At 37.6% G+C, this 23,336-nt stretch overlaps 5 protein-coding genes across 5 annotated transcripts; all 5 read left to right on the forward strand.

The window, feature by feature from the left end:
* Window positions 1-414, forward strand: LOC119257098 (keratin-associated protein 21-1). Its single transcript, XM_037524798.2, has one exon. It carries the CDS (start codon window positions 1-3, stop codon window positions 412-414), a length of 414 nt encoding a protein of 137 aa, XP_037380695.2.
* Window positions 415-5,508: 5,094 nt separating this feature from the next.
* On the forward strand, window positions 5,509-5,895 carry LOC119257099 (keratin-associated protein 6-2-like). The gene has a single exon (XM_037524799.1). The coding sequence runs from the start codon at window positions 5,509-5,511 to the stop codon at window positions 5,893-5,895; it is 387 nt and encodes a 128-aa protein (XP_037380696.1).
* Window positions 5,896-10,115: 4,220 nt separating this feature from the next.
* On the forward strand, window positions 10,116-10,457 carry LOC119257100 (keratin-associated protein 21-1-like). The gene has a single exon (XM_037524800.1). It carries the CDS (start codon window positions 10,116-10,118, stop codon window positions 10,455-10,457), a length of 342 nt encoding a protein of 113 aa, XP_037380697.1.
* Window positions 10,458-15,679: 5,222 nt separating this feature from the next.
* On the forward strand, window positions 15,680-16,045 carry LOC119257102 (keratin-associated protein 21-1-like). The gene has a single exon (XM_037524801.1). The coding sequence runs from the start codon at window positions 15,680-15,682 to the stop codon at window positions 16,043-16,045; it is 366 nt and encodes a 121-aa protein (XP_037380698.1).
* Window positions 16,046-21,272: 5,227 nt separating this feature from the next.
* On the forward strand, window positions 21,273-21,626 carry LOC119257103 (keratin-associated protein 21-1-like). Its single transcript, XM_037524802.1, has one exon. It carries the CDS (start codon window positions 21,273-21,275, stop codon window positions 21,624-21,626), a length of 354 nt encoding a protein of 117 aa, XP_037380699.1.
* The last annotated feature ends 1,710 nt before the right edge of the window (window positions 21,627-23,336 follow it).

Below are 23,336 nucleotides of genomic sequence, written 5' to 3' on the forward strand. Positions count from 1 at the left end.
ATGTGTTGCAACTACTTTGGAAACTCCTGTGGGAGCTACGGCTGTGGCCTTGGCTATGGCTATGGCTGTGGCTATGGCTCCCGTTATGGCTGTGGCTATGGTTCCAGATATGGCTGTGGCTACGGTTCTGGATATGGCTGTGGCTACGGTTCCGGATATGGCTGTGGCTATGGTTCCGGATATGGCTGTGGCTATGGTTCTGGATATGGCTGTGGCTACGGTTCCGGATATGGCTGTGGCTATGGTTCCGGATATGGCTGTGGTTATGGTTCTGGATATGGCTGTGGCTATGGTTCCGGATATGGCTGTGGTTACGGTTCTGGATATGGCTGTGGCTACGGTTCCGGATGTGGGGCTTCCTGGTGTAGCTACAGACCAATTGTTTACAGGAGTTGCTATTCTTCCTGTTGCTAAAACATCACTGGAATGCAGAAAATCTTTTAAACTGATCAATCCAAAAATTTCTTCTTCACTGACTCATGATGACAACTGAATCAACTGAAGAGAGAGGATTCAGCCTGAAGAATAGTCATTCCCCTCTTGGCATTCCAGCTTGTAATGATTTTTTCATGATCTTCTTGGAAAGCAGAAGACATGTTTTAATTCACAGAGCAAGTTGAAACCATCTACTTCTAGTGCTTACCTGTATTGTGATCATTTCCAAATAAACGTAATTCTTTGCTCCTAACAAGTTTGTGTCTTTATGTGTCAGACATGGCCTTTGACTTATACTTTGTGTTACCTTCTGTGATTTTCTTTAAGCCTGTCAGAGGTAATCTCTGTGGGCATTCCAACTGTGTGTCTTATCTTCACTCATTGATCAGCATGATATCATTCTGAAAAAAAAAATGGGTCTTTATTGGTTGAGTCTAGTGTTCTTAATTCATTGTAGGAAGTAATTATTCCTAAGCTTTTTTGCTTCATGCTCTTATGTCTCTCTATTTCTTTCTTTCTATTTCTTTCTCTATTTCTTTCAACACTCATCAACAGATGCATACATATAAAAACAGACAAATATCTCTGGGTAATGTGGTATGGGAAATTCTCATGGTGAAAACTTTGATGGATAGAGTCAGTGTAATAGTTGAGGGAAAAGAATATGGAGTGTCCAATGCACTCTTATGTTAATTATAGCACTATTTATATCAGCTAGAGTGGAAAACAATCTGCGTGCTCAACAACACATGAGTGTGTTAAGAAGATGTAACACACATATATAGAATTGAATGCTAGCTTGTGATTATAATTGTGAAAATTTTCCACTTGCAACAGCATGAATGGAACTGGCAGAGATTGTGTTCAGTGAAATAAGTCAGAAAGAGGGAGAACAATACTGAATGACCTCACATGTATGTATGATATAGTTAAACAAAGCAGAGGAACAGACACTGACATCTGCACACATCTGAAATGGACTGGCTTCCTCACTGGGTGCTCTACCAGCAGATATGCCTACACTCAGTCATGATCACCATCTCCTAGGTTTTTTTATAGGAACATTGTAAACTCATTGGGAGAGGTACAAGGTACCCATTTATAAGTACCTTTCTGCTCTCACCCTATTCTCAATTATTGGTTAGGAAGTAACCAGACCTCTGAAACCTTATGCGAAAATGGTGATGCTATTACATTAATATACATAACTGGAACATTTTTTGTTTCTGCATCTGTAAATTGTGGCCAGTGATAATATGTTTAAGTTTGGCATGTTAAGTAAGATGGAAAATGTAAATTTTACTAAAAATTTAACATTTTAGCTTAATTGTGTTCATGCAATATTTGGGTCATACTTGCTAAATTGGACAACTCTAGTGAAATTATATGGCAAAGATTTTTGCCTATGTTGAGGGTGAAGACTGATGCAATATTAGGAGTGGGATCCTGCTTGTGATCCCAATTGAATGGACTTACATCTCTCAAGATTGTGATGTAGTAAATGAGTTAATTTTGGAGCTGTTGTTGTTTTTTTTTTTTAATTTGCTTAAATAATTTAAAGGACTTCTTCTACTGTTCTTTAGTTATGTAGTAAGACATGTGCTTGACTAGCATGACTTGGACATTATATTCCTATATCAGTTGAGGTGACAAGACATTGACACCAAAGAGAATCAAGAACAGAACATTTTTGAATAAAAATGGAAGGCTGAGAGGCACTATCAACCATACTTGATTAACATTATACAGTGTTGAAGTTAAGGTTTCCTCAAAGGACAAAAAGTATTATTTTTCCAGTTCATTTGGATACATCAGATGTTTAACAGAGAAGGGTGAAGAGTTTCATTTTCAGATAGCATTGAGTTATAATGAGATCTCATGAGAAGTAATAATAATTGCAAGTTTGTCAAAGTTATTAGTTAAACTTAATAGCCGTATTCCTCAATTGAAACATACACTTCTCCAAAGAACATTATTAGTATCACCCACTCTAGTTCCATCCATGTTGCTGTGCATGGATAGATTTCATCATATTTTATAGCTGAGCAGTAGCCATTGTGGAGATACACCACACCTTTATCCACGCAACTCTCCTTAGGCACTTGGGTCCTTTCCATAATGTGACTAATCTAAATAGTGCTGCAGTGAACTTAGGAGTCCACATGGCCCTTCAAATTAGTGTCTTTGTGCTCTTCGGGTAGTTCCCTAGCAGTGGAATTGCTGGATCATATGACAAATCCATTGTTAATATTTTGAGATTGACCCACCTTCTCTCAGCTGCTGTCAACTACTGCCCTATTTCCAAGATGAACAGACACTGATCTGTGGTGTCTTTTTCATCAACACATTGTTCTTTGCTGTTCTCTAAGTTTTAGTCCTCTTGTGATTGCATTATCTTCCATTTTCTCTTTTCATTTCACATAGTAGTAATCTTATCTGCTGTATTGATTCAACCACCATGTATACACAAATGCCTCATCAAAATAAAGCTCTGTGCCTCAGTCTGGGTCCCTGTGTCCAGTCCATAGATAGAACCTTGTTAGTCTAAACAGGGACTGTACTATTAAAATTAATTTTTAGACTATGAGAAAAGTTGATAACAGGCTGTGAAAATTCTGTATGGTGGTCTTGGGTGTGGAACAGTACTCAAGGATGCAAAACATGGAAGGGGTAGTTCAGTGCTCTGGATAGATGAAATATTTCATAATTTTGGCCAGATTAGAGTTGTTCTTAATTCAGTGGACCTGCAGGGGACACCTTATGCAGTGCAGATGGTAATCACACATTTAGCAAGTGGTAGAAGTCCTGGGAAGATCAGGGGCACAGACTGCTCTCTGGGGTGGAAAGCTAGCAAGTGAATCTGAGTGTCTGGGCAGGTTTGTGGCTACAGATACTCATGGATGAGAAATCTTCAAGGTGCTAGTTTCAACAGAGGGGACAAATAAACAAAAACATGATCTTGATTCTCCAATATCACCGATGACCCACCATTTAAAAGAATCTCAAAAAGTCCTCACCTACCACCCACCACGTGTGCAAACATAAAATGCAGAACTGCTTTCTCCTGCAGTATCGCCTCTGCAGCACTCTATGCCAAGAAAGCTTAATGCCTTGCTCAAATTATGTGCAAAATCATGAAGGAGCCATCACTCGTCATCGAACATACACTGAAAATATTAGGGGGCCTCCCTGGTGGCACAAGGGGTAAAGCACTGCACTATGAAGCAATCTGCAGCATCTGCAGCATGAGTTCAAACCCTGGTGGCCAGGGAGCAACCCAAATGGCACAGCATACATATCCTCAGTCGCCCACAGCTCCCCTCAGCAGTTTATTTCAGTCTGTCTGCCTGTTCTGTTCCCCACTCTGTCTCTGGTGAATCCTCTCACCTCCCACCATCTCTGCCCTGTGCCCCAGCTCTTGTATGCATAAATAAATAAATCTTTAAAAAAAAGAAAATATTAGGAGAGGAGACACAGTTAGTTTTGAACATTCCTCTTCCAGTTACAGTAGCTCTGTAGGAGAAATAGCTTTTCATGGCCCTATTTGTCAGAACCAGTTACTATTAATTTGATTATTGTAAATGTTCTCAAATTTATAAACTTTAGATTCTGCAACTGAAAATAAGAATAAGTGCATTAAAATAGTGATGGAGTTTATAGGAAATATTAGGAACTCATAGAGTGAGGCACAGATCTTGCTATATGGGGAGTCACTACCTTCTTTTACTTTTCCCTCTGTCTTGTATCCAAACATAAGCATTCCCAAAGAATAACAGTTGTCAAATATCTATATTAACCTTGAACAGTTATAGTGTACCATGGAACAGTACACCATAAAATCCAAAATTGGTAAGCATCCAGCAAATACAGTATGGGTAACTATTATTATTCAAAAATTATTTGTTTGAGGGCCTCCCTGGTGGTGCAGTCGGTTGAGCACAGCCCTGTGAAACTGTTGGCAGCCTCTGCAGTGCCGATTTGATCCTCGCTGGCCTTGGAGCAACCCACATGGCAAGCAGACCTCTCCTGTCTTGCCTGCTGCTCACCCTCAGCAGTGTATTTCGTCAGTCTGCCTGTTCTGTTCCCCGCTCTGTCTCTGGTGAATCCTCTCACCCTCCCGTGCATCTGACCTGTACCTTTGTTCTTGTATAAATAAAATAAATCTTTAAAAAATATTTGAGAACCAGTGGGAATAGAATATTTCATGTCTGCGAGTTCAATTTTGTTTGAACTAATGTTAGTGGAGATCATGACTACAAAATGAGAACCTTATAAGGAGACTTGCACTGAAAATTTGGACTTGAACTCAGACATGCTTAAACCAAAGCATTTTCTTTACTGAAAGTTGAAATCTTAAAAAAGTGTTTCATTATTAAGTGTTTGTATTTTGTCAATGATTAGTTTCTATTCTGGTGTTTCCTAAACAATTTGTACTAAAGATACTATAGAATATTATAAACTGATGGAAAGGATGAATAGACAAATTTTCTTCAGACAAGGAGATTATTTCAGGGAATAAATATAGCATATTGCAATACCTAATTCCTTATCCAAACCATGGCAAGTATTTTACAGTATAAAGCTTATTATTGGAAAAAAGGAAACACTGTGATATGATAATGAAGGTGATATTGATGATGTGGAGGGGAGATATTAATAGCAATCAGTAGAACCTTGAGCTCAATATTGATAGCTGCTTTCTAAGACAATGAAAGAGCAAAATAGTGAACACATATACAGGCCAAGTATTTGTTGATGTGTTATGTTATGACCATGAAAATAATTATGGAGGTAAAATTAGTGTTATAAATGTTTGGTTGTTTAGCGCATGTATCTTCGTGTTTAAATAGCCATTAGAAAATTCCCAGGATGGCAGTATATAATGTGACATCCTGACAAGATTGTTGTACACAGAATGAGCTCACTTTTGAAAATAGTTATATAATGAGAACAGAGCCCATGTGAGGTTGACCCACCCATTGCTGGAGTATATAAGTCTCCTGCAAGAGTAGCTGATACTCAACTTCAGTAAGATCTTCCTACAGGTCAACCGACACTTCACCTCCTGACACCATGTGTTGCAACTACTTTGGAAACTCCTATGGGAGCTACGGCTGTGGCCTTGGCTATGGCTGTGGGTATGGCTCCCGCTATGGCTGTGGCTACTATGGTTCTGGCTATGGCTGTGGCTATGGTTCCAGATATGGCTGTGGCCTTGGCTATGGCTATGGCTGTGGCTATGGCTCCCGCTATGGCTGTGGCTATGGTTCTGGATATGGCTGTGGCTACGGTTCTGGATATGGCTGTGGTTATGGTTCCAGATATGGCTGTGGCTACGGTTCTGGATATGGCTGTGGCTATGGTTCCAGATATGGCTGTGGCTATGGTTCTGGATATGGAGCTTCCTGCTGTGGCTACCGACCAATTGTTTACAGGAGCTGCTATTCTTCCTGCTGCTAAAACATCACTGGAATGCAGAAAATCTTCTAAACTGATCAATCCAAGGAATTTCTTCTTCACTGACTCATGGTCACAACTTAAATCAACTGATGAGAGAGGATTCAGCCTGAAGAGTAGTCATTCTCCTCTTGGCATTCCACCTGTTATTGAGTTTTTATGATCTTCTTGCAAAGCAGATGACATGGTTTAAGTCATCGAGCAAATTGAATCCCTACAACTTCTTGAGCATATTTCTATATTGTGATCATTTCCAAATAAACATGATTCTTTGCTCCTAACAAGTTTGTGAATCTATTGTGTCAGATGTGGCCATTGACTTGCACTTGGTCTTATCAGTCTGTGACCTTCTTGGATTTTGATAGTACTAATATCAGTGGTCATTCTGCTGTGACTGGCCTCCAGGCATTGTTCAGAACCCACAACTTACTGAAGTATATTTGCCATGATGTCATTCTGAAAAAAATGGGTCTTTATTGGTTGAGTCTAGTGTTCTTAATTCATTGTAAGGAAGTATTGATTCCTAAGCTTTTTTGTTTCATGATTCTGGGTCTGTATATTTCTTTCTATATGTACACTTGCAGCACTATTTAAATCAGCTATTGTGGAAAACAACCTCCCTGTCCTACATCATATGAGTGTGTTAAGAAGATGTAACACATATATACACAATTGAATGCTAGCTAGTGATTATAAATGTGAAATTTTTCCACTTATGACAGCATGAATGGAACTGACAGAGATTGTGTTCAGTGAAATAAGTTAGAAAAGGAAAGAAGAATACTAAATGATCTCCCACATATGTATGATATAGTTAAAGCAAAGGAACAGTCACTGACATCTGAACAAATCTGAAATGGACTGACTTCCTCATTGGGTGCTCTACCACCTGATATGCCTACACCCAGTCATAATCACCCTCTACTAGGGTAATTTTATAGGAAAATTATAAACTCATGGGGAGAGGTACAATGAATCCATTTATAAATACCTCTCTAATCTCACCCTAGTCTACAAAATTATTGGTAGAATAATGATATATGTTTAAGGTTTGGCATATTAAGTAAGATAGAAAAATGCAAATTTTACTAAAAATTTAACTTTATGGCTTAATTGGGTTCACTCAAAATTTGTTAAGATTTATTTTCATTTATGCATATAAGAACTGGGGTATAGGGCAGAGGTGAGGGGTGAGAGGATTCACCAGAAATAGTGGGGAGCAGAACAGGTGGATCTACTGAAATACACTCTGAGGGGAGCAGTGAGTGAGACAGGAGAGGTCTGTTAGGTCATGTGGGTCAGCGCCCTGGCTAGGGATTGAACTCAGGCCCCAGTTGCTGGTTATAGCTTGTAAGCACTGACACTCAACCCCTGCGCCATCAGGGAGGTCCAATATTTGGGTCATTCTTGCTAAATAAGACTACTCTAGCTAAATTATATGGCAAAGGTATTTTGCTGATGTCTTTGATGAAGACTTGATTGCAATATTGGGAGTGGGATCCTGACTTGAGATTCCAGTTGGATACTTGCATCCCCAAAGACTCTGAAATAATAATTGAATTAACTTTTGAGCTGCTATTTTCTTTAAATTTGGTAATCTTTAACAGGCTGCTTCCTCTTTTCTTTAGTTATGTAGTAAGATACGTGATTGACTAGGATGACTTGGAGATCATATTCGCACGTCCACTGAGGTGAGGAGATATTGACACTAAAGAGTATCAAAAACAGAACATTCTGCCATAAAAGTGGGAAGGTGAGAGACACTATCAAGCATAATTGATTAACTTTATACGGTGTTGAAAATTAAGGTGCCTCAATGGATAAAAAATATTTTTTCAAGTTTATTTGGATTCATAAGATATAACATAAAGTGGTTAGGAGTTTCTATATAAGACAGCATTGACTTATTATGACATCTCCTATGAAATAATTAGTAATTGGCCAGTTAGTAAAAGTTATTAGTCAAGCTTATTTTAATAGTTATACCTAGGAGTGGAATTGCTGGATCATATGACAAATCTATTATTAATATTTTGTGATTGACTCAGCTCCTTTTAGATTGTTGTCAACTGTTCCCATATTTCTAAGATGAACAGACTCTAATACATGATGTCTTTTTCATCGACACATTGTTCTTTGCTTTTCTGTAAGTTTTAGTTCTCTTGTGATTGCATTATCTTCCATTTTCTCTTTTCATTTCACATAGACTAGTAATCTTATCTGCTGTCATTGATTCAAATACCACATATGAACAAATGTCTCATAAAACTAAAGCTCTCTGCCTTAGCTTATGTGCAGTCAGTAGATAGGAATCTCACATTAAGTTAAACAGGGACTGTGCTATTAAAATTAATTTTTAAACTATAATAAAAGTTGATTATAGGGTGTGAAAATTCTATATGGTTGTCTAGGATGTGGAACAATACTCAAGAAAGAAAACATGGAAGGGGATTTAAAATTCTGGATAGCCAAAAAATTTCACTCTTTTGGCCAAGCTACAGCTATTCTCTATTCAGTGGACCCAATAATCAAACGTTCAGCAAGTGGTAGAATTACTGGGAAGCTCAGGGGTACAATCTGCTCTCTTTGGGAGGAAAACTAGTAAGGGAATCTGAGTGTCTGGGGAGTTTGTGGCTATAGACACTCATGGATGAGAAATCTTCAAGGTGCTAATTTCAGCAAGTGGGGGAAAAATATACAAACATGATCTTGAGACTCTAACATTACTGATGACCCACCACTTAAAAGAATCTCAAAGTGTCCTAACCTACTGTTCCCCTCGAGAGCAAACACAAATGAAGAACTGCTTTGTCCTATAGTTTCTCCTTTGTAGCACTCTATGACAAGAAAGCTTAATGTCATGCTTAGATCAAAGTGACAATCAGGAAGGAGCCCATCACTCATCACAGAGCATAGTGTGAAAATATTAGGATATGAGTTAAGTAAGTTCAAAGCACTCCTCTCCCAGTTTCAATGGCTCTGTAGGAGAAACAGCTTTTCATGGCCAAGTTTGTAAGAACCAGTTAGTAATTATTTGACTATGGGAAATGTTCTCAAAATGATAAACTTTAGTTTCTGCAATTGCTAAATAAGAGTAAGTGCATTAAATTGTGGAGTCAGTAGGATGTATTGTCTTTCTTGAGTATTGTTCCACATCCTAGGCAACCATACAGAATTTTCACACCCTATAATCAACTTTTATTATAGTTTAAAATTTAATTTTAATAGCACAGTCCCTGTTTAACCTAATGTGAGATTCCTATTGTGGAGTCCTTTGTATACATACATACAAAGTGTGATGCACAGGTCCTGCTATATCAGGAGTCCCTGTGTTCTTTTACTTCCCCCCCCCTTTCTTGTGTGCAAACATAAGCATTCCCAAATAATAACAGTTTTCAAATATCTTTATTAACTTAGACTGATGTTTTTATTGTATTACTATGTTAATAGTAACTTTAATAATGTAAGTAAAGTAAATCAGAAAAAAAAGCAAGTATAGGACATTTCTTTCATATGTGAAATATAAATAACAAAGCAGAGGAACAGGAAAAAAAGGAAACATAAACATGGCATATGTTCCCTAAAAAATTTTGCATAAATATGGCATAGAATATCATAAACTGATTGCTGAAAAGGATGCTATAGATAAACTTCAGAGAGGAGATTAAATGTAGCATGTTGAAATACTCAATTCCCTGTCCAAACTAAGGAAAGCATTTTACAGTATTTACCTTATTAATGGAAAAAGGAAAACATACTATGAAAATGAAGGTGATATTGAGGATGTGGAGGGGAGATATTAATAGCAATCAGTAGAACATTGTGCTCAATATTGATAGTTTCTTTCTAAGATAATGAAAGAGCAAAATAGAAAACTTACAAATTTACAGATCAAACCTCTTCATTGCTGTGATATATCATAGCCATGAAACAATTTGGAAGTAAAATTAGGGTTATGTAAGGTTGGGTGTTTAGCACATTGATCTTTATGTTTGAAATAATCATTGGAAAATTCCTAGGTTGGCAGTAAGTAATGTAAAATCCTGACAAGTTGCTGTACACAGAATAAGCTCACTTTAGAAAATAGTTGTAAAATGAGAACAGAGCCTATGTGAGTTTGACTCACCCATTTCTGGAGTATATAAGCACCCTGCAAGAGTAGCTGGTACTCAACTTCAGAAATATCCTCCTACAGGTCAACTGAAACTTCGCCTCCTAACACCATGTGTTGCAACTACTTTGGAAACTCCTGTGGGAGCTACGGCTGTGGCCTTGGCTATGGCTATGGCTGTGGCTATGGCTCCCGTTATGGCTGTGGCTACGGTTCCGGATATGGCTGTGGCTATGGTTCCGGATATGGCTGTGGCTATGGTTCTGGATATGGCTGTGGCTATGGCTCTCGTTATGGCTGTGGTTACGGTTCCGGATATGGCTGTGGCTATGGCTCCCGATATGGCTGTGGCTATGGTTCCGGATATGGCTGTGGCTATGGTTCTGGATATGGTTCTTCCTGTTGGAGCTACCGGCCATTTGCCTACAGAAGGTGCTATTCTTCTTGCTGCTAAAACATCACCACAATGCAGAGTTTCTTCTACCATGATCACTCCAAGGCATTTCTTCTTCACTGACTCATGATCACCACTGAATCCACTGATGAGAGTATTCAGAACCTGAAGAATATTCATTGTCCTCTTAGCAGTCCAGCTTGTTGCTGAGGGAAATTGAGTTACTCCATGATCCCTTGGAACACAGAAGTCATGGTTTAAATCATAGAGCAAGTTGAAACTCTCTCACTTCTGGTTGCATAATTATATATTGTGATCATTTTCAAATAAACATTATTTTCTTCTAACAATTTTGTGTGTCTTTTGTGTCAGATGTGGACATTGACTTACACTTTGTCTTCTATGTATGTTACCTTCTCGGATCCTGGCAGAGCTCATCTCAGTGGTCATTCCAACTGTATGTTTTGTCTCCAGTCTCACTGCTCAGCACCCACAACTCACTGCAGGATATTTGCTATGAATATTATCTTGAAAAAAATGATTCTTCATTGGTTGAGTCTAGTGTTCTTTTTTTTTTTTCTTTAAAAGATTTATTTATCTATACAAGAACCAGGATACAGGCCAAATGCACAGGAGGGTGAGAGGATTCACCAGATACAGAGTGGGGAACAGAACAGTTAGACTGACAAAATACACTGCTGAGGGGAGCAGTGGGCGAGACAGGAGAGGTCTGCTTCGCCATGTGGGATTTTCTCCTGCTGGCCGGGATCAAACCCACACGACAGAGGCTGCGGATAGCTTCACAGTGCGGAGCTCAACCACCTGTGCCACCAGGGAGGCCCCCAGTCTAGTGTTCTTAATTTATTGTAAGAAAGTATTCATAAACCTTTGTGTTTCATGATTCTGTGTCTATTTCTTTCTATATGTACACTCATCAACACATGCATACACATATAAACACAGGCAAATATCTCAGGGTGATCTGGCTTGGGAAATAAATTCTAATGGTTAAAAATTGTTTAGAAAGTGTCAGTGTAAAAGTTGAGGAAAAACAAATAGGGAGGGTCCAATGCACTCTTGTGTTCATTGCAGCACTATTTAAATCAGCCAAGTGTGGAAAACAACCTACACGCCCAAAAACACACGAGTGTGTTAAGAAGGTGTAACACATATATACACAATTGAATGATTGTGATTACAATCATTGTAATTAGTGATTACAATGATTACAAACATGAAATTTTTCCACTTGCAACAGTATGAATGGCACTGGTGGTTTTTTTGGTCAGTGATATAAGTCAGAAAGGGAAAGAATAATACTCAGTGATTTCACTTGTAATATAATTAAGCAAAACAAAGGAACAGACACTGACAACTTTCTGATAAGGACTGACTCCTCATTGGGTGCTCTACTACCAGATGTGCCTATATACAGTCATGATCACCATGTACTAGGGTTGTTTTTAGGAAAATTGTAAACTTATGGAGAGAGGTACAATGAATTGATAAATACCTCTCTATTCTCACCCTATTCTACAAAATTATTGCTTAGGAACAATTGTGACCTCTGAAGCCTTATGTGAAAATTGTGATACTGATGCCATGAAAATGTGTAAGAGGAATCATTTTGTTCGGCATCTGGAAGCAGTGGCTGGTGATAAATGTTTAAGATTTGGCACATTAAATACAAGATGGAGAAATATAGATTTTCATGAAAATTTTAACTTTAGCTTAATCGTGTTCATGCAATATTTTGATCATACTTACTAAATCAGGCTACTCTTGTTAAATTATATGGCAAAAATATTTTGCTGGTATCATGGATGCAGACTTGATTGCAGCATTGGGAGTGAGATCCTGACTTGAGATCCCAGCAGGATGGACTTACATCCTCCAAGACTGTGAGATAATAAATGAATTAATTTCTGTGTAGCTATTTTCTTTAATTTGGTAATTTTTAACAGGCTGCTTCTACTATTCTTTAGTTATATAGTAAGACATGTGGTTGACTTATATGACTTGGAGATAATATTCACATGTCAGCTGAGGTGAGGAGACAGTGACACCAAGCAGTATCAAGAACAGATCAATCTGGAGTAAAAGTGGGAGGCTGAGAGACACTGTCAACCATGCTTGATTAACCTTATACAGTGTTGAAAATTATGGTTCCCTCTATGAGTGAAAAATATTATTTTCAAGTTTATTTGGATTCATAAGATGTATAACAGAATTGTGAGGAGTTTCTATATAAGGCAGCATTGAGTTATAATGAGATTGCCTATGATGTAATTAGTAATTGGCAAGTTAGTCAAAGGTATGTTTAAAAATTTAAAAACACGAATTTAAAATTTAAAATTTAAAATGCTCCTCCAGAGAGCATTATGTAGTATCCCCTACTCCAGTTCCATCCATGTTGCTGTGCATGTATAGATTTTATCATCTTTTATAGCTGAGTAGTAGCCATTGTGGAGATATACCACACCTTTCTCCATGCATCTGTACTTGGGCACTTGGGTCCTTTCCATAAAGTGACTAATGTAAATAGTGCTGCAGTGAACATAGGAGTGCACATGCCCTTCAAATTAGTGTCTTTGTACTCTTCAGGTATTTATTTAGGAGTGGAATTGCTGGACACTATGGCAAATCTTGTTAATATTTTTAGACTGACCCACTTACTTTTAGCCTGTTTTCATCTATTCCCGTAGTTTCCAAGATGAACAAACTCTGATCCATGAAGCCTTTTTCATTGACAAATATTTCTTTTCTCTAAAGTTTGATCCTCTTGTAATTACATTATCTTCCACCTTTGCTTCTCATTTCACGTACTAGTACATGTTATCTACCATTGATTCAACTACACAAACACACAAGTGACTCATAAAACTTAAGTTCTCTGCATCAGTCTGTGTTCAGTCAGTAGATAGGAACCCCACTCTAGGTTAAACAGGGAATGCTTGCTAATAAAATGAATTTTAAAACTATAATTAAAGGGTGATTATAGGGTGAGAAAATTCTGTATGGGTGCTAGGATATGGAAGTATACTCTAAGGCAAAGCTTGGAAGGAGCAGTTCAGTCCTCTGGATAGCAAAAAAACAAAAACAAAAACAAAAACAAACAAAAAATTCACTCTTTGCCCAGGTCAGAGCATAGATGGTATTCAAGAATTTAGCTAGTGGTAGAAATTCTGGAAAGCACAGGGGCACATGCAGCTCAATGGGGGAGGATAATTAGAAAGGGAATATTTGTGTCTGTGTGGTTTTGAGGGCTGCAGACACATGGATGCGAAATCTTCAACTTTCAAAAGGTGCAAATTTCAAAAGAGGGGGACAATTAAACAAAAACATGATCTTGAGGCTCCAACATCACGAAGATCCACCACTGAATAAAGTTTCACAAAATGTCCTCTCACCCCCACTGCCATGATCTACCTCCCCCCAGGGCAACAAACAATTCATTTGGACTGCCTTTCCCTGCAATCTGTCCCCTGAAACACTCTGTTCTGAGAAAGGTTATCCATGCTCTCTTTAACCAAAAATTCATGAAGGAGCCCATCACTCATCACAGAGCTTACATTGAAAGTATTACAAAGATGAGAGGTGGTAATTTCAGAACAGGCCTCTCCCAGTACAAAGGCTCTTAGGAAAAACAGCTTTTCATGGTAAAATTTGTCAGATCCATTTACTAATTATTTGACTGTGGGAAATGTTCTTCAATTCATAAACTTTAGTTTCTGCAACTGCTAAATAAGAATCAATAAGTGCATTAAAATGTGTTGGGGTCTATAGGAAATATATAGGAACTACAAAGTGTTAAAGCCCATATACTGCTCTGCTGGTTTTCACTACCATCTTTTACTTTTCCCTCTTTCTTGTATCCAAACATAAGCATTTCCCAATAATAAGTTTTCAAATACATATATTTACTGGGACTGATGCATTTCTCATATTAAAATGTTAAGACTTACTTTAATGTAAAATAACACAACAATTCAGAAAGAGAAAGGCAAATACAGGACATTTCTCACATATGTGCAATATAAAAGACAAAACGAAGAACAGAAAGCAAAACAAAACAAAACAAATCCTAGAAATCTGACTGTAGAACAGGGACGTAGGAGATCCAGTGCTGTATATTGAAGAATTACTGAGGCTTTGGTGGTCAATGTGCTATGGTAACACATGTTTGTAGAGGTGTGCACCTTACTTCTAAATCACAAACAGTGCTATAGCCAATGCACCTGAATAAATATAACTTTAAATAATACAAAACTAAAGTTAGGAGCATATAGTAAAAACCATGGAGCAGTGAGCTATTATTAATGTCATGATTGGAAGATATTCAACAAAAGTGATAGGTCCTTGTAATTATTCAAATATTCCTTACTGAAAATACACAGGAGAATAAAATCAAAATGCTGCAGAGTCTGTAAGCACTACTTATTGACTGATCACATGTTAGTGGAGAACATGATTCCCTAGCCCATATGAGAAACCTTATACTGAGACCTGCCTTGAAAACTTAGACTTGAGCAAAGGAGTTCTTAAACCAATGCAATTTTCCTCACTTGAAGATCAAACTCTTAGAAAAGTTTATTTTTAGTTCAATAATTAATAGTATTACATAACTTATGAGGTGTTCACTAAAATATTTTTACCTAAAGAGAGAATAGAATGTCATAAACTGATGGGAAGGGATGAGATAGACAATTTACCTTTGGAGGGAAGGAGATCATTTCAGGGAGTATATGTAGCATTTTGGAATACTCAAGTCTTTGTTTAAAATCCAGGAAAAGTACTTTACAGTATTTATTAGTGGAAAAAAGGAAACCAATATGATATGGTGATGGTGATAATGATGATGAGGGGTGGGAGTATATTAATATCAGTGAGTATAACTTTGTTTTTGATAGTTGCTTTCTAAACATTGAAAGAGCAAAATAGTAAACACACATATACAGGCCAAACCTATTTGTTGATGTGTTATGTCATAGGCATGAAAGACAATTATGGAAGTAAAATTAGGGTTATACAAGCTTGGGTATTTAGCACATATATATTTTGTTTGAAATAACTATTAGAAAATTCCTAGCATGGCAGTAAGTAATGTAATATTCTGTACACAGAATGAGCTCATTTTAACAAATAGTTGTAAAGTGAGAACAGAGCCCATGTGAGGTTGACCTGCCCATTCCTGGAGTATAAAAGTGTCCTGCAAGAGTAGCTGATACTCAACTTCAGAAAGATCTTCCTACAGGTCAACTGAAACCTCACCTTCTAACACCATGTACTGCAACTACCTTGGAAACTACTATGGTAGCTACGGCTGTGGCCTTGGCTATGGCTGTGGCCTTGGCTATGGCTCCCGCTATGGCTGTGGCTATGGTTCCGGATATGGCTGTGGCTATGGCTCCCTCTATGGCTGTGGCTACGGTTCCGGATATGGCTGTGGTTATGGTTCTGGATATGGCTGTGGCTATGGTTCCAGATATGGCTGTGGTTATGGTTCCGGATATGGCTGTGGCTACGGTTCCAGATATGGCTGTGGCTATGGTTCCGGATATGGCTGTGGCTATGGTTCTGGATATGGATCTTCCTGCTATAGCTACCGACCAATTGTTTACAGGAGTTGCTATTCTTCTTGCTGCTAAAACATCACCTTGGTACAGATTTTCTTCTAAAATGATCACCCCAAGGCATTTCTCTTTACTGTTTCTTCATCATAACTGAACCTACTCAAGAAAGAGTATTCAGAGCCTGTAGAGTATCCATTGTCCTCTTGGCAGTCCAGCTTGATGCTGAGGGAAGCTGAGTTACTCCATGATGTGCCTGGAAAGCAGAAGGCATAATTTAAGTACCAACTCTCTGACTCCTTGTTGCATCTTTCTATATTGTGATCATTTCCAAATAAACATGATTCTTTGCTCCTAACAAGTTTGTGTGTGTTTTGTATCAGACGTGCCTATGACTTACCTCTTTGTCTTCTATGTCTGTGACCTCCTTAGAGCTTGGCAGAGCTTATCTCAGCTGGTCATTCCAACTGTGTGTCTGTTCTCTACTCTCATTGCTAAGCACCCATGATGTACTGAAGTATATTTGCCATCAATAGCATGCCTCAATAATGGTCCCCATTGGTGGAGTCCTGTGTTCTGAATTGATTTTAGTCTAGTGTTTGATTTTAGTCTAGTGTTTGACTCTGGGTCTATCTTTCTTTCTATATGAACACTCATCAACACACAATTATACATAGACATATGTCAGCAGAGGTGAGATCATTCACACCAATCCATATCAAGGACAGATCACTTTGGAGTAAATGTTCAAGGGTGAGAGACACTATGAGATCCCAACCATATATGGGACTGGCTTATGAAAAAGATCTTTTTTTTTTAATTTTAAAGATTTATTTATATAAGCACTGGGTTTAGTCAGAAGCACGGGAGGGTGAGAGAATTCACCAGAGCCAGAGCGGGGAACAGGCAGACCAACAAAATACACTGCTGAGGGGAATAGCGGGCACGGCAGGAGAGGTGTGGGGCACCATGTGGGACCCTCGCTGGTGGCCAGGGATTGAACTGGTGCTGCAGAGGCTGCGGGCAGCTTTGCAGCCCAGTGCTCAACTGCTGCGCCAATCATGAGAAAAAAATTCCTTGTACCCACAGTAACATTGGGAATAATGAGAGATTATGAGGCATGTTGGCCTTTATACAGCATAATTTCACAATGAATTGGGTTCCCAGAAGAAATATCAACTCCCTGTTATAACATGTATTCAAACACCCAATGATTATAAAAGGAGACTTTATGTAGCTTAACATAAAGAACAAACACTTGACTTTGTTAATACAGCAGATCTGTAATTTTAGTAAAATTCCTAATCTGTTTGTCCCTCAAACAGAAATTACTGCACTAAAGTTACATCTTTTGCAATTTTTTTGAGACCAAAGAGATTGTAAAATGTGAAAGAAACATGTGATTAAAAAAAATGACTAAGCAGTGTTATTCTGAAGGGTATTTGTGTGCTCTTCTCATTGAATAAATGACCACTTAGAACTGATAATAAATTATTGGGGAGTGGTACTTGTGGTAAATATACACTATCAGAAGGATTACTATTTGGTATGGCCACTATGGATGAATATGGATGTTCTTCAAAATTGAAAATAGGACTGCATATTATCCATCAATTTTACTTCTGGATATTTATCTGAATAATATAAAAATTCAAGAAGATGTATGCAACCCTGTGTTAATTTCACTATTATTCACAATAGCTAAGATAAGGAACAACTGCCCATTGACAGATGATTGGATACAGATACTATGATATGTATACACAGTGGAACAAGAATGAATCCTAGTGGATTATGGTATGTGAAATAACTCAGAAAAATGAATTGCTCTATGATTTCACTCAATTTTGGAAGTTAAATTAACAAAACAAAAATAATAAGAGTAAAACTTAAATTTTGTCAACAGAATGCTGGTTACCAGAGGAGAAGGGTAATATACCTGGTTTAACAAGTAAAGGAGTTTTATTGGATAGTGGTGGATGGTAGCCCAGTCTTTGGTGATAGGTGCGGTGTGGCATATGCTGTTGTTGAGGTGTGATTCTGTATGCCTAAACCTTATGCAGTGTTGAAAATCAATGTTACCTCAATAGAGGAAAAAATTAATTTATTTTCATGGCTACTTGGATTCATAAGAACTTCAAACAGTGTAGTGGAGTAGTGTGTGTGTGTATGTGTGTATATATATATATATATATATATATATTACTTCACAGAAGTTCTCATATATATATGGAAGCATTGAGTTACAATGAGAACTTCTGTGAAGTAATTTGCAGTGGGCAATTTAGTGGACGTTATTAGTTCAACTTATTTTAGTAGTCATATTAGCAAACTTAAAATTATAAACAGAGCCTTATAGAGTACCATCCTCTCAAGTTCATCCATGTGTTGCATATGGCAAGATTTCATCATCTTTTATAGCTAAGTAGTAAGCCATTGTGTAGATATACCACACCTTTAGCCACTCGAATAACTTGGGTCATTTCCATAGTGTCACTATTGTAAGTAGCGCTGCAACGAACATAGGAATGCATATGTCCCTTCTTATTAGTGTCTTTACCCTTCAGGTAGTTACCTGGGATTTGAATTGCTGGATCATATGGCAAATCTATTGTTAATGTTTTGAAACTGACTTGCCTATTTCTAGCTTGATGTCATCTATTCCCATAGTTTCCATGATGAAAAAACTTCTGGTACACCATATCTTTATCATTGAAAAATCTTTCTTTGCTTTCTCAGAGTTTTGGTCCTTGTAATTACTTTATCCTCCTTCTTTGCTTTACACTTTACATGCTAGTAAATCTTATCTTCTACCATTCATTCAACAACCATGTATACAAAAGTACTCTTAAAATGAAAGCTCCATGTGTCATTCTGGGTCCAGTCAGTAGACAGAAACCTCACAATACATTAAACAGGAAAGCTTAATAATAACATTAATTTTAAACTATAATTAAAGGGTGATTATAGGGTGAGAAAATTCTGTTTTCTCTTGGGATGTGGAAGAATACTCAAGAAAGGCAACTTGGAAGGCATAGTTCAGCACCCTGGATAGCAGAAAAAGTTCCTCATCAGGCCAGGCCAGAGGTGTTCTCTATTCAGTGGACCTGCAGGAGACACCCTCAGGAGTGCAGATATTAATAAAGCAGTTAGCAAGTGGTAGAAGGTCTGGGAAGCTCAGAGGCACACCCAACTCTGTGGGTAGGGTAGGCTAGAGAATGTGTGTGTGGGTTTGAATGCTACAGACACTCATGGATGAGAAATCTTCAATTGCTAGTTTCAGCATAGAAGGGGCCAAATAAGCAAAAACATGGTTCTGAGCCTCCAACAACACTGATGTCCACTACTAAATATAATCTCACTAAATATCCTTTCATTCTCACTGGTATCACATGCCTTATAAGAGGGCTCAAAACAAATAATGCAGAACTGTCTTCCTCTGCAATTTCTCCCCTGAGACACTCTCTACTGAGAGAGCTTAATGTCATGCTCACATTAAAGGGTCAGTTCATGAAGGAGCCTATCCCTCATTGCAGAACATACCCTGAAAGTATTGGAAAGATGAGGCAGAAATTTCACAACAGTCCGCTCTTCCATATTCAGAGGCTCTGTAGGGGAAATAGTGTTTCATGGCAAAGTTGTCAGAACCATTTACTACTTATTTGACCACAGGAAATGATCTCAAATTTATGAACTTCAGTTTCTGTGACTGCTTATGGCATCAAATAATATGTGAATTAAAAATTTGTTGGACTCTATAGGAAGTATGTAGGAACTACAAAGAGTGAAGCACAGGTTCTGCTGTATCAGGAGTCACTACCTTCTTTTCCTTTCTCCCCATTCTTGTATCCAAACATAAGCATTTTCACATAGTAACAGTTTCCAAATATCTATATTTACTTTTATTGATGCATTTCTTTTATTAAAACATTAATACTTTAATGTAAAATAAGCAAATTAAGTCAGAAGGAAAAGGACAAATTTTGATGTTTCACTTGGATGTGGAATATAAAAAACAAAGGAGAGGAACAGATGATAACAAAACAAAAGAAACACTAAATGTGAATGTAGAACTGAGTTGACCAGAGGACAAGGTGGGGAACCTGGTGCTAGGAGGGACGAGCTCCAATAGTGGATAGTGGACAATTATTGGGGTTATGGTGGTGGGCGGGGTATGGTAATAAATAAGTAGAGGTGTTCACGAGTATCCATAAATCATATATAGTTTTGTAAACCAATGCACTACCTCTAAAAAAAAAGTTTTTAGAAATTACAAAAATAAAAGTAGGGGAAAATAATATCTTGAAATAGTTCAATATTATTAACGTTATGATTGCAAAGTATCCAGCAAAGGTAGTATGGGTAAATAATATCCCATTATTTTTTGTGTGAGAAGACAGGTGAGAATAAAATCAATTAGATACTGTAGATTCTCCAAGTACTAATTATTGATTGATCACATATTAATGGAGGCCATGACTACATAGCACATAAAGGAGCAACCTTATAACTGAACTTGCATTGAAATCTTGATTTTGAACAAAGAAGTTCTTAAACCAAACAATTTTCCTCACTTGAAGTTCAAACTTAGAAAATTTTATCATTTTTTAAATTATTAAAAGTAAGTATTAGTAACTTACTTATCTGGTGTTCATTAAAAATATTTGTCCTAAAGAAAGAATAGAATTTATAAACTAATGGAGAGGGTGAGATAGAAAAGCTTTTCTTCAGAGAGAAGGCGAATATTCAGAGACTAATGTTGAAATGTACGATTCCCTGTCCAAAATCTGTGCTAAGTACTTGGGAGAATTTCCTTATTAATGGTAAAAAGTAGGCCAACATGATGTGATAATGATAGTGGTAATGATAAGAAGGAGGGGAGAAAATTAATAGCAATCATCAAACTTTATGTTAAATATTGATAGTTGCTTTCTAAGACAAAGCACAGAATAGTAAAAACATGCATACACAAGCCAAACATATTTTGTTTATGTGTTATATCATAGCCATGAAATACAATTATGGAAGTAAAATTAGGGTTATATAAGCTTGGGTGTTTGCAACATATCTCTTTATGTTTGAAATAACCATTAGAGAATTCCTAGGATGGCAGTAATATGACATCCTGACAAGATGCTGTACACAGAATGAACTCATTTTAGCAAATAGTTGTAAAATGAGAACAGAGACCATGTGAGGTTGACCCGCCCATTCCTGGAGTATAAAAGTGCCCTGCAAGAGTAGCTGATACTCGACTTCAGAAAGATCTTCCTACAGGTCAACTGAAACCTCACCTCCTAACACCATGTACTGCAACTACCTTGGAAACTACTATGGTAGCTACGGCTGTGGCCTTGGCTATGGCTGTGGCCTTGGCTATGGCTCCCGCTATGGCTGTGGCTATGGTTCCGGATATGGCTGTGGCTATGGCTCCCTCTATGGCTGTGGCTACGGTTCTGGATATGGCTGTGGCTACGGCTCCCGCTATGGCTGTGGATACGGTTCCGGATATGGCTGTGGCTATGGTTCCGGATATGGCTGTGGCTACGGCTCCAGATATGGCTGTGGCTATGGCTCTGGTTATGGCTGTGGCTATGGCTCTTCCTTCTGTGGTTACCGGCCTTTTGTCTACAGAAGTTGCTATTCTTCTTGCTGCTAAACCATAACCACAGTCCATATTTTCTTCCAAAGTGATCATTCCAAGGCATTTCTTCTCTGCGTTCTCATGATCACAACTGAATCCACTGAAGAAAGAGTAATCTGAACCTGCAGAAAATTCGTTGTTCTCCTGGAAGTCTACCTTGTTTTTGAGAAAACCTGAGTTACCCCATGATGTATCTGGAAAGCAGAAGGCATCATTTAAGTTATAGACCAAGTGCAAACCCTCTAAATTTTTTGTTGCATATTTTGACATTGTGATTATTTCCAAATAAACATGATTCTTTGCTTCTAAAATATTTGTGTATCTTTTGTGTCAGACATGGCCATTGACTTACAGTATTTTCTTCTATGTCTGTGACCTCCTCAGAGCCTGGCAGATTTAATCTCAGCTGGACATTCCTACCATGTTTCTGGCCTCCACTCTCATTGCTCAGTACTCATGACTTTCTGAAGTTTACATACTTTGAATTTTATGTCTGAGAAGACTGGGCCCCTACTGGAGTCCTGTATTCTGAATTTATTTCAGTGAAGCCTTCATTCCTACGCTTTCATGTTTCCTGATTCTGGATATGTTTCTTTCTTTCTATGTGAATACTCATCAACACATACGTACATATAAACACACAGAAATATGTCTCAGAGTAATCTGGTTTGGGAAATTTTGATGGTGAAACATTGGTTAGAAAGAGTAAGCCTAAAAGTTGCAGACAAATGAATAGGGAAGGACAAACACACTCTTAGGTTCACTGCAGCACTATTTAAATCAGCCAAGTTTAGGAAACAACCCAAGTGCCCAAAAATATATGACTGTGTTAAGAAGATGTGGTATATACACACACAATAGAATACTTGTACATGGTTAAAAATTGAAATTTTGCTATTTACGACAACATGAATGCACTGGAGGGATATGTTAAGTGAAATAAGTCAGAAAGGGAAAGACAATTACTTGATGATTTTACTCATATGTGAAATATAGAGAAACAAAACAAAGGGAATTAAAAAGGAATGACTTCCTTGGGCTCTCTACCACCACATGTGTTTATACCCAATAATGATCACCTATACTAGGGTTATTTTAGAGGAAAATTATAAAATTATGGAGAGGGGTACAATTAATCCACTTATATATACCTTTATGTTCTTTTCCTATTCTGGGAAATTATTGGCCAGGATTAAACGTGTCTTCTGAAGCCTGATGTGAAAATGATGATGCTCATGCCGTGAAATTCCATAGCTCAGTTTTGTTTCCACATATGGAAGGAGTGGCCAGAGATAACATGTTTAAGGTTTAGTAGGTAAAAGTCAAGATGGATAAATTTAATTTTACTTCAAATATTTAACTTTTTAGCTTAATTATGGTCAAGCAATATTTGGGTCATACTTGTTAAATCAAGCTGCTCTAAGTTACTTCACAAAGTTTTTTGCAGACATCCTAGATGAAGATATGATTGCAATATTGAGTGTGAATCCTGAGCAGAAATGCCAGTTAGGGTGTACTTCAATTTCTTATCCACCAAGACTGGGAGATAATAAATACATGGTTTTCAAATTGCTATTTTCTTTTATTTTGTTTATTTACAAAAGGTTACATCTACTATTCTTTAAGTTTTGTACTAAGAGATGTGGCTGACTTAAATGGCCTGGAGATAATGTGTCAAGTCAGCTGAGGTAAGGAGACCATTCATACCAATCATAATCAAGGACA

The sequence above is a fragment of the Talpa occidentalis genome, unplaced genomic scaffold (assembly GCF_014898055.3).
Source record: "Talpa occidentalis isolate TD23 unplaced genomic scaffold, MPIMG_talOcc4v2.1 talOcc4.4, whole genome shotgun sequence".
In the NCBI taxonomy this organism is placed as follows: domain Eukaryota; kingdom Metazoa; phylum Chordata; class Mammalia; order Eulipotyphla; family Talpidae; genus Talpa; species Talpa occidentalis.

Excerpts from the sequence above, each read along its gene's own strand:
- LOC119257098 (XM_037524798.2), top strand. The coding sequence starts at position 1 with ATGTGTTGCAACTACTTTGGAAACTCCTGTGGGAGCTACGGCTGTGGC.
- LOC119257099 (XM_037524799.1), top strand. The coding sequence starts at position 5,509 with ATGTGTTGCAACTACTTTGGAAACTCCTATGGGAGCTACGGCTGTGGC.
- LOC119257100 (XM_037524800.1), top strand. The coding sequence starts at position 10,116 with ATGTGTTGCAACTACTTTGGAAACTCCTGTGGGAGCTACGGCTGTGGC.
- LOC119257102 (XM_037524801.1), top strand. The coding sequence starts at position 15,680 with ATGTACTGCAACTACCTTGGAAACTACTATGGTAGCTACGGCTGTGGC.
- LOC119257103 (XM_037524802.1), top strand. The coding sequence starts at position 21,273 with ATGTACTGCAACTACCTTGGAAACTACTATGGTAGCTACGGCTGTGGC.